General features: G+C 53.4%; 2 protein-coding genes across 3 annotated transcripts in view; one reads left to right on the top strand and one right to left on the bottom strand.

Moving 5' to 3' along the window:
- The window catches only part of LOC144136366 (transforming protein p54/c-ets-1-like), a 131,296-nt gene that overhangs the window by 15,061 nt on the left and 99,559 nt on the right, over window positions 1-16,676 (bottom strand). The window contains 1 exon segment of the mRNA XM_077668637.1: window positions 624-800. Within this exon segment, the coding sequence (XP_077524763.1) occupies window positions 624-800 (177 nt within the window).
- Window positions 7,829-16,676, top strand: part of LOC144136367 (uncharacterized) — a 32,178-nt gene continuing 23,330 nt past the window's right edge. Inside the window, exon 1 of one of the 2 annotated variants that reach the window (XM_077668638.1) lies at window positions 7,829-8,466. In XM_077668638.1, coding sequence (XP_077524764.1) covers window positions 8,255-8,466 — 212 coding nt within the window. In that variant the 5' untranslated portion in view covers window positions 7,829-8,254. Of the gene's footprint in view, window positions 8,467-16,577; window positions 16,668-16,676 lie in introns of those variants that run through there. The other variant, XM_077668639.1, reaches the window with a different exon arrangement.

Below are 16,676 nucleotides of genomic sequence, written 5' to 3'. Positions count from 1 at the left end.
TCAAAGCTGGGCGGGCTGGGTGCCAGTAATTAGACCCGGCGGAAGTGGCTGCCCCTGATTGAACGCGCACCAGAGTTCCTGCCCAAGGCTTGGCGCGAGACTTTGGCCGCCTTCCGCTTCTGACGTTAAACTAGAAGAGATTATAGGATGCATATCCGCTTGCCGCGGCCCGACGTGCTCGAATAAGCTCACTCCGTGCGGGCGCAGGATGCGTTTAACTGCAAAGTCGCGAAAATCGCTCGCTCCACAAGCGGCCGTGACCACTTTGCGCGACGAGCTTTGTAGAAAGGACAACCTTGAGCGCTCTTTGCGTTAGTATTAAACGTTTCCTAGTAAGAAACCCGAATTTATTCCCTGCACGATATTCGGACTGCATGCGTAGATTTGTTGTGGAGTAACATATTTCGGCGGGAGTACGTAGACAACAAACGAGCTGTCTCGCCACGAAGTGTTATTTCCAAGGCGTTTGTCTCCCTCCGCTCCGTGCTCTTCTTATCAGTTCCTTTTTCTGTCGCCTTGCCTATTTGGCTCAGCCAAATCTGATTTGATCGGTCCTGGAACCCTCAGTCTGCCTCCGTACGCACGCAAAATGCCTAAACCAGGGCTCAAACTGCGGAGCTCACCTTCGATGTAGGCTTGCGATGTTGGCGCTGCGGCTCCATTCATGACAGGCGTGACTTTTTGCTCCGGCATCGGGAAGCTTCCTCCTTGTTGGAAGAACTCGTCCAGTCCAGGGACGCACACAGACTCGTATAGGTTGGAAGGGACGTTCTCCAGCGAGGCGCACTCTTTCTCCACGTCTGCAAGCAGATAAAGAAGGACCGGTCATATAACGCCACCTGCGTATACTACACTCACGAGATGACACACATATCTGGCGCAAGCAAGCGCGTTGCATATGTGGCAGTGGACCGAGTCTACTGCTGCTGACTTTAGCCAGCATGGCCTTCCAAGTCTGATGGCAATAGTCCACAAAGCTAGCGTCCTACGCAATCACTCGAGTCTTAATTCCCAGTTGACAAGTATTTGCTGACGGCAGATGATAGCAGATGTGCTAGAGAACGCAATCCTGACTACCTGACGCAACAATAGTGCGCTGCATTGTCTTTTCCATAGTGACCAGGCAGCAGTGAGTCGGAATACTTGGAGCAACAATCACGGAGTAGAAAGTTATCACATCGGTGCATCAAACTGAAAGTGTTCCAAGGGCGCTCAACAAACACTGTACAATGGAACCTCCAGCTCCTCTTGCGCCATACGAAACTTGGTTCCACCGTCGAAACGAGCAGAAACACACGAGAAACACGCGCACAGCATTCTACCTACAACCCCGGGCCCATGTCGCCGACTTAATTCGTCGAGCAGTATGGCGCAGACAGTAAAGGTCCAGCTAATTTTGCACGCCTGGGTTATTTCAGCACGCGCCACAGCGCGCTGCTTGTCCCGGCGGTTGCGTTCCAGCTTTCTCAAGAGCAAGACCGTGCACACCGCAAGGCTGTGAGTGCCGTACGTGACTAATCCTTCCGGAAGGAAGACAAACACAGAGAGAGCAGAGACCACCACTTTGGGCACAATGGGCCCGGCCGCTCGCGCTGCCAGCGGCTTCACCACGAGCCGGCCGAACAGAAAGAACCGCCGACGCTTGCCCGCCCAGAGAGCGGGTTTGGGTCAAGGGTACGGGGCGAAGAAAAAAAAAAAAACTCGAACGCGGATAATTTTCAGGTGAAGACGGCGGGGGCGGGCTGGCAATTTTTCTGCCCAGTCGAGGGCATTCAAAGCAGGCCGCTGGATCCTTCAACTACCAGCCGGTCGAGCACGCGAGTGCGAAGGCTTGCACGCTGCCACAAGCTTTATCTCGCTGCATGGCTATCACCGTGTAAGGCCCGTGGACGCAAGTTGTTACTGGTCATTACAAGTGCATGTACAGCCTTTGCCAAAAGTAATCAGGCTGCATAGTTTGCTCCTCGTTCGTACAGTAAAGCCCTTACAGCTTCCCTAAAGATAAAAAAAGTTCTCGGAAGGTGAGGACAAGGGTTCTCCTAACCATACACAGATTTAGAGCTTAAGGACTGCCATAATAGCTTCAATATACGACTGAGAAGCAAACCGTCTAGCCTGGTTACTTTTGGCAAACAATGTATGTCTTAAAAGAGAACGCATTGTTTGTTCGATGAAGAACCGGGCTGCGATCCATTTCGGATAAGCTAGGAAAGAACGCCCCGAAAAGCTGCAATGTACAAACAGGGCTGAGAGACCTGCCAGGACAACGTAGTGAATCATCTGTGATGGCCCATTTGGAGAGGAAGGCAGCGCTGTTTACTGGGTAGCGGTAGCGCCGCAAACGGTTACTAATAAAGTTTTTCTCACAAGGTAAACTTCGACTGGTCTTTGAGTGACTTCACCTTACGCATTCGTTATCCCTATAAACGCACAGACTTCTTAAAATCAAGCTCGTTTCCAAGCGTGCTTGAACAATCAGATTGCGTACAGTGTTTGCGCCAGACGCCTACGCAGTACGGAATGTCCAGCATCTTTGCAATAGATGGCTCATGTCGCGAGCGAAAATTTAGCCGCTGGCGCAAAGATGCAGCGTACGCGCTTACTTTTCCCATAAAGATTGAGAAAAACATTACAGTTCTTGTCAATTGCGAAAGTTTCACGTGCCACAGAAGAAAGCAAATTTATTAACTTGTTTGCCTATACAAATTTATAGAATTTCACTCATGGGAGAGCTGTCCTCTGCTCATTTTAACCTGCGATTGCACACATGAAACAAGTACCAAGACCACGGGAGCGCACCTTGAATAGGAAATACGAGTAGGAGAAAAGCACGGAAAAAAGAATATTTGAAATATGCATTTATCGTTTGCGACGCTGCAAAGTTCACGACGCCACCGCAACAGCTCCCCCCCGGGGTGTCAAGAGACTTGAGTCCATGCTATCCCAAGCCCTCAAAATCAGTATGGACCAATTATAGGAGCCGGCGCTGCTTGCCTCATTCAGAAAAAGTGGAACCATGCCATAGCCTTTGGATGCTAACGCATTGTAGAGGCGACGTGGCTTCCACGATGACTCAGCTCGAAAAGCGCAGCGCACTCTTGTGATCCACAGCAGAGTTTGAAGGTCAACCATTCAATGAGCAGTATGCGTTGATGCTTCGCAGCACATGTTCCGACAGTGCACATGCCTTGCCTGTGATTCCAATAAATAACAGGACGTCTCTCCCTATCTTTTTTTCTTCCTTTTTCTGTCATCGTCTGGCGATGACCCGCTGCACGCAGAGCAGATTTCCGGCGTAACCGGACGTCGTTGCATGCGCTCCAGGTGCGAAACAGCAAAGAGGTCATTGATTCTAATGACGATAAATAAAGCGAATGCACTTTCGCAGTTTTCTACGTTAAATAACGTACCTCGGATGATCGTTTCAGTCTACAAAAAAAAAAGTTTTTTTTTTTCTTGCAGAGGTGAGTGCTACAGTATGATATATACCGACTCCTCCCGCTTCTTTAAATAAAGTCCAAAAACGCATGCTTTATGTGGTATCGCTCTCTCCGAGCTGACCACAAACCTGTCGTTAGAACAGTGCAGGTATGATCCAATTCACAAGCTTGCTCGCTATGCTAATCATAAGTGCGGATATCGCCTTTCGCCATGTAAATATCAAGAGGTTTTGGAAGCAGGGACACTCGTGATAACGAGATAATGGTCGACAATTACCCGGTGACGATGCAGGTCGATAGTCATTACGAAAATATCGCTTCTCTTCCTATATACTGTGTGATTAGAGGAAAGGCAGGACACCGTGTACCGAGAACCCCTGCGGCGGGTCTCAAAGAAGTAAACAGCGGCTCCGGTTCTAGATATGGGGACATGTATAGCGAATGAAAACGCGTCATGGAGGCCCGACCGGTGCTTTCGGGTAAAAAGGTGTCAAGTGCGAAACAGAGACGAGGGGACGAAATGACCAGTGGTTTCTAGTGTGAAACCAGCAAGTCAACTCGGTTCCGACTCGGTACTGTGTCGGGCGCTTCTCGGCTTGGGATACAAGAAGGTCAAAACAGTTCTCGCAACGCAATTTATCTTGCAGTCTTACAGGGAACCGACCGCTGAAGACTGAGGTGCTCTTTAAAACTCAACAGCATGTCCAGGCACGCGTCGACAGTTTCCTAAATGCAGAGAACGCACTGAATTGACAGGTGCTCTCTTGGCGCGGATAGCAGAGCAGGCCAAAGTGGAGGAGAAACTTCGCGTATGCCACATGCCTCAGCTCCCACGCAGCTTAAACTGTGGTCGCTAAACTGCCAACTCGATGAGGGGTCCTTCACGGTATTTGGGAAACACTGAATACGGCTCGCGGCAGCTCGCAGCTTCCGAGGACGCGTCGCCGTGCACGCGTGCTTCGGTGCAGAACTTGAGGGGCAGGTGCTCGCACTAACGGACCGCGAAAGCAGCCAAGCGTTCGTCGCGGACCGCGAGGCAGCGTGGCGCTCCTCACGCATCAGGTAGGACTCGGCTACTCCCACGATGCGAGAGCGTGGGAAGGCCGCCAATATATCGTTATGCTTAGGAACGTCACCGACAGACAAGGACCAGGATCTTCGGGACCCTACCTCCTTCCCTCTTTCCTACAATCGCCTCCGTGACACCTTCTGTCTTGCAAAGAAAACGCTACATACTCACAGTTATCGAACGTCCTCATTGCTGCGATGTGGCTTCGGTGCATGACTAACCTAGATAGGAACAGTTGACTGTAGTCTGGAGGACGACTTGGCGGACTACCGAACAGTCTGTCAGCTGACTTTGAAAAGCTTCCTGTCACCGCTTTCATTACGCCTTGGCCCTGACCGGCGACAACCTTATACAGCTCGTACAGTTCGCGGTAACACTGCGTGCAGCAGATTTTCCCGAAAAAAGAATCTCCATCGCGACGCAGCGTGTGCTAATGAAGGGCCCCTCTAACTATTTCTCTACCGTCTCCGGCGCAGAGTGCCCACCAGAGTACCGCGAACTGCCGCACGCTTCCTGTATCGCCCACGCTCGGCTAAAGCGTTTGCTCTGTCTGCAGTTATAACTAGATCCGCAACGACCTGGCAGCAGTACAACGCTCACAGAGCAACAAAGGCATCTTCCACAGCGGACATGGCGCGCGACAGTGACTCGACAGAAGATTTCCCCATCGGAAGAATGCTCCCGCGTTTCTCAGCGGTTGTCGCGGGCAACGCGAACGGAGAAACGAGTTCGCGGGATTGCATGAAAACACAGCGCCTCGTTATTCTCGCGCGCGTGTACGACAACGCTGTGACAGCAAACGCATGTCCCCGACCTTATCAGTTGAAAGCGCTAAATGCCTCGCGGTCTCTTCAGTGACCGCGCCGCGGGCCGCCGTTCTCGCTAATGCAGCTCTCCTCTCCCTCCACCGGTCACCTGCCCTCCGTTCTGGCAGCCGTGATCTGGCGCGGGGAAAAGATCTGGTGCGGGCCTGCAGCCATGGGATTCCCCCGCTGTCGAAACCCGGCTGCAACGCGTGTTGAAGTGCGACGCTCTAGCGCGAGGGTTTCGCAGAAGACCGTTTTAAAGCAAGAACTGCCTCTTTTTCCTCCTCCTCCTCCTCTTCCTGAGGATAATCACGGTGCACGTGCTGCTGGCAGGGCGACAAAAGAGAAAGCGCAAAACTTCGCCGACTCCAAGGCGCCGCTTAGCTGGAGGACAGCACGGACTGAACAACGGTGTCTGTCAGCTGGGCAGCTGTTACTAACCGTTACAATGAGAGTTCAATGCTCAGCTGCCTTTTAACGTGAGTATATACGCGAAAGCACAGTCGCCAACTCCGAGAGCACCTTGCGGTAACAAAAGCTGTCCTTTCCTTACACCGTGTCTCAATTGCACAATGCGGTGTAGATTCATGGTGGTAGTAAGGCCAAGCTGTGAGACCTTGTATGGTGGACCTGGACTAAACTATCCTACACCACATCAGGGCTCCTCCGAGCACAGGCACTGTTTTGTTTTATGGTCAAGGAACAATTTCTCATAGCGAGCGCATTGTGAACATCTATCATTTAAGTTCATGTGTTTCTCAGCTAGAAGGGAAAAAACAGAGCTCACACAGGACGAAGCCGCGCCTGTGTTGTGTTCTTGCTCCGTCCTGTACCAGCGCTGTTTCTACCATGTTCACGCGTTTGAATATTGTCATTTACTCGGGCTCTTGATGGATCACCAGCAGCAAAAAACAATGGCAGCTCAACGAACTAAAAACATTAAAGGATAAAGGAAGAGGTAGCGGCCAACTAGCGATAAGAGTTCAAGACTGCATCACTCGCCTGTAGTCCAAAACAGCAATCGCATAAACATCGTTTCCCACCAGCGTCACCGCATTAAATCCAGATGGCGACTCGTTGAGACAAGCGCCAAACTCGATAACTACAACAAACTGAACAACAGCGTGCAGGTGCGAAGAAAAGAAAGGGGTACATATACCTCAGTCCCCGGTCAATGAACAGCCAAACGGCGGAGGCGCGTTGGCTGGCACCACCACTGCAGTGCACGGATTCGCATTCGCACGAAGCTGTTCGCGCGCGCACACAGACAGACACGTCAACTACCCGCCGTGCGGCGACCTATCAGACGCACTTGCGGCTGTTTACGGCCCGGCATTTTTGGCCCATTTCCGGAGTGGCAGGTCACCTGGCAACCGCGTTCACGACCCCACCGGTGCCGCTTCGCTGCTCGGCAGGCATGAAATACTGCTCCCACGAAGTACAGGGAGAGAGCGCGGCGCATCTGCAGTGCCGTTTAATGAAGCGAAAACGAACGAGGAAGCTGATAACGAAAACTGACGTCCGAAGATGTAGCAGATAAGATATGGAAAAATGGGAATTGGCATGAGGACGCGGAACTACACACCATGATTGTCACGGAACTCCTATCGGACCTGGTAGCGGATGCCAACATGTTACGCGCCTCCCGCACGACTTTCCACCATTACGCAGGGCGTGAAAAGTATGATACGCGGAGCTACATTGCCTCTCGCAAAGAACCGTCCCCTGTTTAACCTGAATGCACGCTCTCGATAACATCTTTCTTCAAACTGAGATGGTCCTATGTTGGAGGACGCGTTACCAGGACCGAAAGGTCTCAGCCGGTCTTAGAGAAAAAAAGACGCTCCCTTTGCACAGCCGGTGCGCCACAAGAACGGATAAGCATGAACTATTATCGAGGGAAAGCGACGCGCTCCCTTTCGCTCTGGGCCCGTTCGCCGCCCACGTCCCGCTGGTCGCCGCGGCCTCAGTGTGAGCGCCGCGTACGCGGTACCGATAGACAGTTGGTTTCCAACGGCGTACATGTGTGTCCACGAGTACATAGAGACACACAAACACACGCCAAGTTGCGTCGACAGCGGAAGACCCCCCCTCTGCGATCCGCCCCGAACAAAAGGCCAGGAGTCGTCGTCGGAACCGATTAAAAACGTCCGCCGCGAGCACAGGAAAACGGAAAGCCGGTCCGCCCCCCCCCCCCCTTTTTTTTTTCTGTCGCCTATGGGATGCGCGCACGGCGCTCTCGCGGGAGGATGCGGACGCCCGGCGGGGGCGGATGGCAACTTACGCAGTCTGGCGCCCGAGAGGAAGAGCTTGGGGCTGCTACCGGTCGGAAGTTGGCAGAACGTCGCTATTATGGCGCCCGGGGTCGTCGGATGCGGCGGAGCCAGGATGCGCCCGGGAAGGACGCCAGAAGCACAGTCGACCGCAGACCGCTTGCACGCAGCCGCCGACGTCGCCGCCGCTGGTGGGCTCTGGAGAAGCAGCGAACGGAGCAGCGCCGAATCACCCAGCTTGCTGCCAGCCACGAGACGTCGTCTTCGGGGCCGCTCACGAAGAGAGGGGTGTCCGAGAACTGCCCAGCAGACTCGACGACTCCCAGTGCTTGATCGGCTTCCCGAAGACGCGAGGGTAATAACGAGCGGTCCTCGGAGAGGGCTTTGTATTCCTCAGTGAGGTCTGTCCGCTTGTCGCGGAGACGACCGAGTGATCTTGGATTTACGTCTTATACCGTGCGGATTCACTGACGCCACCAAGTCTGGGTGGAAACGGCCAGCTGGGTTCCCACCGCGACGACGCAAAGTCGGACCCGACGGTTTTCGGCAGGCCACCGGGTATAGGCCAAGCCGAAACTGTGGTGCACTTCTTCGGCCTCAGGACCAGTGACACAGCCAGAGGAGAGTCCCGTCGTACGTTCCCAAAATGACCATCGTGACCACTCGATGACGACGAACGGGAAGAAAAGACGGCGGCCGCTTTCGCACGGGATATTAGCAGTCGTCGCGACGCCCCGCGGTCGGCGGCGCATCAAACAGGCGACGTCGGACACCCCGCGAGAGCAACACGTCGCGTTGACGACGCGCGTGGTTGCTGCCGAAGGCTGGAAGGACGGCGTGCGAGAGCAGCGCGGCGCCGACGTGAATGGCGGATTCAGGTAAGGTCCCACGGCGGGAACGGCCCGGACCGCTGCTCATTGGCTCAGCGGGGACGGGCGGAGGGGTGCCACGCTCGGATGGCTGCCTTGTTTCGGCGCGTCGGCTTTTTATGCTTTTATTTCTTTCTCTCCGTTTCTGCTTTCGTTCCCTTCTCGTTGTTTCGCGCACCCACACACGCGGCTCGGTCGGCTTTATTTCTGCCCCGGCTTCATTATTATTTTTTTTTCTCCCTTCTCTCTCCTCTTGCATGATTATTTCTCGATGTCGCAAACTTCTCTTTTTTGTCCGCACAGCGTACGGGCCGCGCTTTTGTCTTCTTTCTTTCTCTCCACCGTCGACTTTTCAGCCGCAGAGTGTCTCGGCACGTTGAGCTTCGACACTCTTAATCAGCGCAGGTTTAAGTATGCACAGCGCATCTTATATATAGCTGACTTCCCCGCTACAGTTCAGTCTCCGAGGTGTTCAATTCCAGGTTCGCCTAACCGAGCAGGATAGACGCGACTCGTTCACCTCTCTTCCTGAACTTTTACACAGCAAACTTTTTAGCCGCACTTTTGTACACGTATTTGGGCTGCGAGAATGTAAGAATCACCGTGACGAATTCAGTGCCAAAATAGTAGCTTCTTACACTAATTGTGGTAGCAGACAGCATTGGGCATTTGAAGGACGGACTCGTTGACTTCCTGCTGGAAGTCTGAGCTAACGGACACTACCGACGCTCCCGCCACCAAAAACAATAATAATAATAATAATAATAATAATAATAATAATAATAATAATTGGCTTTTGGAGAAAGGAAATTGGCGCAGTATCTGTCCCACATATCGGCGGACACCTGAACCGCGCCATAAGGGAAGGCATAAAGGAGGGACTAAGAGAAGAAAGGAAGAAAGAGGTGCCGTAGTGGAGGGCTCCGGAATCTCGACCACTTGGGGATCTCTATCCTGCACTGACATCGCACAGCACATGGGCACCTTTTGCGTTTCGCCTCCATCGCAACGCAGCCGCCGCGGTCGGGTTCGAACCCGGGAACTCCGGATCAGTAGCCGAGCGCCCTAACCACTAAGCCACCGCGGCGGACCGCCAACGATATTCTGATCGCTGAGAATAGAACCGAATGCTGGTTAAATCGCCAGGCTTTATCGAAAAGCTGGGAAACTATACCACGAATTAGCCGCAAATCGAGAATACTGCTAGTACATTTGTAAGGCTAAGCAAGGTCATCGACGGGCCCGCGTTGACGCGGATAAGATAGACAACGGTGCTATTTCAATAAAACATTAACGAACACCACTGCCGGGATCGGGCATGTATGGAAGACGGTAGACTCAAGCACCTTCAACGACACCGACGGACACAACATACAGCGGCCGCAAGCCAAGCCACAAATGTAGCAGTATGGCCACCACGGACGGAGCAAGGTTGTGCTAAGCGACAGAGAAATCTAATGCCTTTCTTACTACAAAAAGAATCCCATCGAGGGTACGTGTAAGCCGACAACAAAGGCAGGGAGCGAAGGATAAGAAGAAGAAAAAAAGACACCACGTGGCGGGTAATTAGAGAAACAATCGACACACGTCGACGGCTGCGATAGGTGCGAAAAGCCCGGTAATACCTCATGGCGCCGCCCACAAGGTCTCGACGCCGCGGCAAGGCGAAATCGTTATGGTCGCCCTATCGTCAGCGCGACCGAACTCGAAGAAAGCTGCTGAGGGAGGGTTTTTTTTTTTTTTTGCGAGGACAGACAATCTGTGTGCGGACAGAGAGGGGGGAGGGGGTTGCTGGAGGAGGTAAGAAATGCAGCGGCAATGAGAATGATCGTCGTCGACCGCCGCTTGTCGGACATCAGCTGCGTCTTTGGCGCCCTTCGGAGCAGCAGCCAAGGGGCGTCCTTGCTTCACGGTCAATCACAGAGCGAAGCGGCGTCCACCACTCTGGCGAAGAGTTAGGAAGAAGGGCTCCTCTTCTTCGTCAGGGACGACGCGGTGCTTCGCGGCCGATGAAAACAGCCGCCGGCGTTATAAGAGTGGCGAGTTGCGGGAGACGTCTTTAAGGCCGAGCTCCCATGCGGAGGGAGAAAGGAACAATACTAATGGCCTCAACCTTGATCGCGCTCAGCTGATGCGGGGGAAAAAGAAGAAAGGAGCAAAGGCGTTCCATTAGACCTCACGGCGCCTGGACAGAGCGGGGCCTAATAAGCGTTGGCCAACACTATTTTGAGCGACGAAACAAACGCGTCGACGGAGGTGGTACCTATTCGTCTGACGCCAGCTGCGAGCAGGTGTCCGCGTGCTTAGTGCGAACAAGCAAAGGACTATTCTAAAGGCGTTACTAGGCAGAGGCAGGCCGTGGATAGCAATAACTAGCGTCTTTCGGAAGGAGGCACATCTGCAGCCATAACGTCCCTCTCACACACGCAAATAAGAAAAAAGAAAGAATGAAAGCGTCAGAGTGCGCCTCTAGGACACGGGAAAGGGTACCACTATGTGAACGAGAAAAGAAATTGCATATTGGCTGGCTTCTTTGCTGTTTAGAAACGTTTGCTATCAGGAGTCGATTAGACATCCAATTTAAAACCCGAAGCATGGCACGGGCGCCTCAGAGGAGTAACGCGCGCGAGAGAGAGATAAACTTTTATTCGTCGACAACAGTGTGATGGGAGTGGAGCCTCGTCACGAGGTCTTGAACCCTTGGCGTTCGGCGACCTCTAGTGCTCTGCTCACGACCCGGAGTTGAACGTCCAGGTGGGGACCTAAGCAACACGGCCCTCCATTGTTCGGGATTCGGTAGCCGCAGTATACTCTGCGCTACAGTCTCTTGCTTGGTCATGCACCAACAAGCCCAAAAAGCCACGCTTTTGAGCTACAGTACGTCACTCCGGCGGAATGTCCTGAGGGCACTCATGCAGGGTGTGGGAAATGGTGGCCTTGGGTTTGACCACGCAGCTTTGCAGGAGGGGGTGCATACGCCCTTATATATTACGGAACAGTTCTTCCTCTGTCGATGGCGCTCAAAAAAGGCGTGAAACATGTAGAGTGCATGCCCAAGGAGTTTCCGCAACTTGAGTCCGCTTTCCTTCAAAACGAAAAAGTGATGCGGCGAAGACAACTTCAGGAGCGTTCGGAACTGCAGGAAAGTCGCCTTCCTTTAAGCGAGGAACACGTGACCGAGCAAAGCCTTCTACCCACGCTTTTTTTTTTCATTTAAGCTATGTTACTATGTTCACATTCGAACTATAACCATGATACCGTTTGTCGCCTTCTTTGCTCAAAAGTGCAGAAACTGTCGCAAAGACCCACTGACGACAGACATCTCGGACATGCACCAACACACGTTCACTAGTGACTCCTCCAGCTGAGCCTCACGTATCGTAGGCGCGCTAAAGGATGAAGAGGCTATTAGTCGGGACGCTGATGCAACGTGGCCAGGTGTTTTCCGAAGAGCACTGTCCCACAGCGATGGTCAATTAAGCAAATATCAAGCTTCGAAACATAGCGGCGCTCAACGACGCCACTCTGGGGACGCAGTAGAACTGTGTTGACTAGTCGCAGATAAGCAAAGATAGAGAGCAGAGCAGGTGAAGAGAGAAAGACAGCGCCAGGAGTCACGGAGGCAGAACAACGCAGGAGGTAAGGGAGGGGCGAGCGCGCCCCGACTCCTCTGACGCCACAAGCGCCGCTCGCTGCCAGGGTCCCCGCGACCGCGCACACAATGGCATTCCTCGATCTGACAAAATACAGGATGCCCCGCTTTCGGCTCGGCCGCCTCTGCCTCGGCGCTGGCAGGTATACGCACATCGCACGCGCTCTCCGCACCTACAGTGACTAAGGGGCGTTCGCCGCACGCCACGGCGCATGCGCCGTGCTTGCTCCGCTACACTGCCAACTTGAGCGTGACCGCGTATATATTCCGCGGCCCGGCGCGGATATGCGGTCGGCGCCGGCGCGGTTCGTCCCTTTTGGGAATCGCTCTCTTTTGTCTGTGCGTCGAGCTGGCGCATAGTGCACCATCGCCCACATCTTCCCGTGCTGCCGACTTTCATGGTTTGCACCGACGCCTGGTGGTGGCGCGATTCGAGCTCGTTTTATTCTTGTTTTGTTTCTGCTCTTCATACGTATTGCTGGATTGCATGACTTTTTTTTTCTATGCGCGTGCTTACAGCGCGATGCTAATGTACACCGCGCAGCAGCCTCGCCCCCAATGGGGGGGGGGGGGGGGGGGGTTGGTAGCGCGACGGCGGCATCCGGACTACTTTGTTAACGAAGGGCCCGTCGTCCCGTTGGAGTCCCTCTGACGCGCATAAATGCGTCCTCGCACGAGACAATGGCAGCGCGTCGTTCGCCAGCGAACCAGGAAAAAAAAAATTACGAACAACGTCCCACTGCTTCTTCTTTTCTGCTACCTTTTTCGTCCTCCTCCTCAACCTCTTCCTCGTCATTTTTTTTTTGCGTGTCTGTTTTTGCTACGCTTTGTTCGAGAGTGCGTCCTCCGTGCCTTTGGGTTCCATGGACCACGTCCTACGCGCCCTGTCGCTATAGCTAAGGTTGCCGCACACTATCCGGGCTACAGAAGCGGAAACACGCCCCGATTAGAAGTCACAATGAACGAAAAGAATCACAATGCACAGTCGATCGCAAAAGTACAGTCCCCTAACCACATGGCCGCGACTGGGAGCCCGGCTGTGTGCGCTGGTTTCTCCAGCGCTCCTGCTTCACGAGAGCTTAATACTTGATAGCAGTTCTCTTAAATAAACCACCCGTAGCTTTGATACGCCATGAACTTGCAATAACCAGTGATGTAGCCTTTTTTTTACAAAGTACCACGCCCTGCTATGTTCAGGGGCAAGCTGAATTCATGAGGTGAAGCCTGCTGTACTTAACTCCTTTCACAGAGAGCGGAATATGCGTCCAGTCCACATTCAGCAAAGTAGCTACGCTCTATCCGGATGTCTGGCTGTATACAAAGACTTCGCGCAAACGGTGAGCCGCTGCGGCTGAGTCATCAAGGTCTGAGTACAAGACGAACAGAAAGGTGTCCTAGATATAAGGATGTAGCCATTATTGCCCACCTCGATGCGTCGGGCCCGCAGTTTATATTGCGCACTCGTTTTCACCACCTGCCTACGCACGGCGCAAATTGGAACCAGAGGCAGAAAACAAGCATGCGCGAAAGCTCCGAGTCTTGTTACACTGGGCTCGCGAAACGGATGGGAAAGATTTCTCCCAATTAGGCGCTTCGTAACGAGAGTCACGAAAGTGCCACGCGCGCCGTGGGCTCAGAGCCAGCCGCGCAAGCGACGCCGGCTCTCATACTAGAATGGAAGAGGACGTGACGCGACAGCGAAATTGCGCGCCAGCGCGCGCGCGCTTCTCTGGACGCGATGAGCGCGTTCGCGCGCATATCACGGGAAAGATTACAGAAGCGCGCCAACCCCCATCTCCTCGTTGGCTGGCTTGCGGACCGCGAGTGGACAACGAAAGAGAGGTTCCGCCAAAGGCCGGCCAGGGAAGACTGCGCGCTCGGCCTTTAAACGAGCACGTGCTAACCACAACTGCCTAGTGGAACGCTGGGCACGGACGCATCAAGGCCGTGCAACGGGCCAGCCGCGCACAGACCGAATCTGCCCGGTAAGGGGAGAGAGGCGGAGGAGCGACCTAAAAAAAGGAGCCGCTTCGGTTCTGACGGCGCAAATCACGGTGATCCGTGGTGTGCAACATGTATGCGTGTATGACGACGGAGGCGAGAGCGTCCGTCGTTACCTTGGCAGGGCGCAAGGTGAACGCTGCAAACACCTTGGCGATCGGGAGGGTTCCCTCTCCGACTCGACGCCGTGCCGGTCGAAAGACAACAGTGCGGAACAACGCCGTCGCCTCCCCCGCCCGGCCTTGGCGAAAAGCGCGGGCTCGGTGCCCGCTTTCTCGGCCGTGGCGGCCGGAGAGGGAACTGTCCGCTCTCGAAGGCAGAAAGGGAAAGCCCAGCGCTGAACTGTTTCTTTTTCTGGTCGCCCGGCGCGGGCCGACAAATTGGAGAAAAGAATGTCAGGGATATTGCCAAGGTCAATTACTCTCTGTTTCCCGGGACGGAAAGAGGGAGGTTCTTGTATAACGGATCCATTATGTATAGCAAGCCAGAACGGCTGCTGCTAATGCAAGAATGGCCTTGCAACTGATGCCTATATTGGTAGAAATGGGAAGTTCACGCGCGACCAAGGCACCGTCTTCCTGTGCTTCGCGCCGTCTCTGCGCATGATACAGCCGTGGTTAATTGCGGTGTTCCTCGCTTCTTGCCTCAACCTTAGGGTGGTCTAAGCGCCTAAGTGTGCCATACCGTTGCGCAACGTTCACTCCGTGTCTTGGCTGCGCTTTCAAGGTAGGGGGCGCGTTGCACGTGGCTTTTAGCGACGATAAGTGTTGAAATCGTTGTAATAGCTTGACGACGTCAGCCTGGATCCAGTCCAGCGCCGATGAACTTGTTTAAATTGCCACGATGATACAAGCACTTCAATTCAACAAGTACTTCACTTAACGCAACTGCAAGAAATCTGACGGTACCTGTCCATCCCTTCCAGCTACTCCGTTTACAAGAGCTCGTGCGGGGGCTTCATAGAGTGGGTTTTTGAAAGTATCATCACCATCAGGAGTAGCAGCAGCCTGACTGCGCCCACTGCATGACAAAGGCCTCTTCCATATATATCCAATTAACCCTGTACTGCGCCAACCGCGGCCTCCTAATCCCTTATCCCTAGAAAGTCTATTCATTGCTAAAAAGAATCCCGCGTGCTGCCTAATCAACTTTTATATGGGCCAATTCGCGGGAGGTACTCAGAGGAACATAATTATCGCTTTCGTAGTGCCGGCTACGCTGCGCGGCGTAAACAAACAGCTTGCGGAAGCACTCTCGCGTTTTCGCGCGCGCATGCGCGCTGTACGCTCTTCCTGACCGGTGCGCAGCGAAAGGGTGGTATTAAAAAGCGCTTAAGTGCGGCAACAATTCGCGCGTGCTGCTGGGCGATATCGCCGAAGGCCTCTCGGCTCTGGCAAGGGGAGGAGGTGGGAGGCAGCGTGCCCGGCGCGTTACGTAAGGTACCGCCGCTCGACGCGCAGCAGCAGCCACCACTCTCTCCTTCTCTTCCGAAAGAAACAACATTTGCGCCTAATGGTACGCGAAGAAAAAGAAGCATTATATTCGTGCACACTCTCTCTCCACAGCGCGCGTGCGGCTCAGGGTCGCGCCGAATTTTTTTTTTTTTTTTTTTTTGCTCGTTAAACGGCGCTGCCGAGCTAGCGAGTTCTTGGATCGGCGTTGTTGCGACGGCCCGAGACGCCCTGTCGGATCACTTCTCGCGACGGCAGCGGCAGCAGAGTTCAAGTTCTCGGTGTCGCGAGACGTACGGCTCCAAAACGCCCTCCTCCTTCTTTCGACCTTCTCTCTTCCACCGCTCTCCCTGCTACAATGTGTGTCAGGTTCACGATCACCACCGGCGCTGCACTGCAACGCCGCAAGCACAGCGCGGTCGGGAGGTCAGCCGCTCGCTTCCTTCATAGCTTCCCGCTCAGCTATACGCCGGAACATCGCTAAAAATTAGAACGTGTAAAAGCACAAACAGGGCGCGACAATCAACTGAAATCATTAATAATTTAGAAGTTTGTCTACCAAGAGGAAAAGCAGTACTGCTTACCTGCATGCAGTTAATACGTGTGCTTAAAACCGACTAGCCCATATGCATAGCATCGTTAATTTCTTGTGCCTATTTTGGACTGCATGACCAGAATTCGGGATTTACGATGTGGTCAACCGCGGTTACTTTTTGTCTGGCGCAATATACTGAGACGAATAGAAAATGCTCTAAGCAAAATTTGTCCGGCAGTTTTGTAGCTACGACATTTTCAGGCGTCAACAAAGAGTAAATCTTCTCGCGCGCAGCTAAAACCGCTCTAAATTCATAATTAAGAGAGCCCGCAGCACGTCTGCACAACCAGTTAAAGAGACCAGTGCTGTTATTCAAAGTGTGTGCTGAGTGAGAGGGAGGTTGTAAAATCGGTGCAGGGTTTAGGATGTTATGGAACGAACGTTTAAGGTAGGTTTTTTTTAGGGTAAAATGCTTGGAAATGGGTCTTTGACCCCACCCTGAGAAGACGAAAACACCTCGTGCCATGGCGCTCTTTGGCCCCGCATGCCCTTTAGTGGGGATCCAAGGCTGGTAACTTTG

Source organism: Amblyomma americanum, chromosome 6 (assembly GCF_052857255.1).
Source record: "Amblyomma americanum isolate KBUSLIRL-KWMA chromosome 6, ASM5285725v1, whole genome shotgun sequence".
NCBI lineage: Eukaryota > Metazoa > Arthropoda > Arachnida > Ixodida > Ixodidae > Amblyomma > Amblyomma americanum.
The sequence above is the reverse complement of the archived record's forward strand: the minus strand, read 5'-3'. Positions and strand labels throughout refer to the sequence as shown.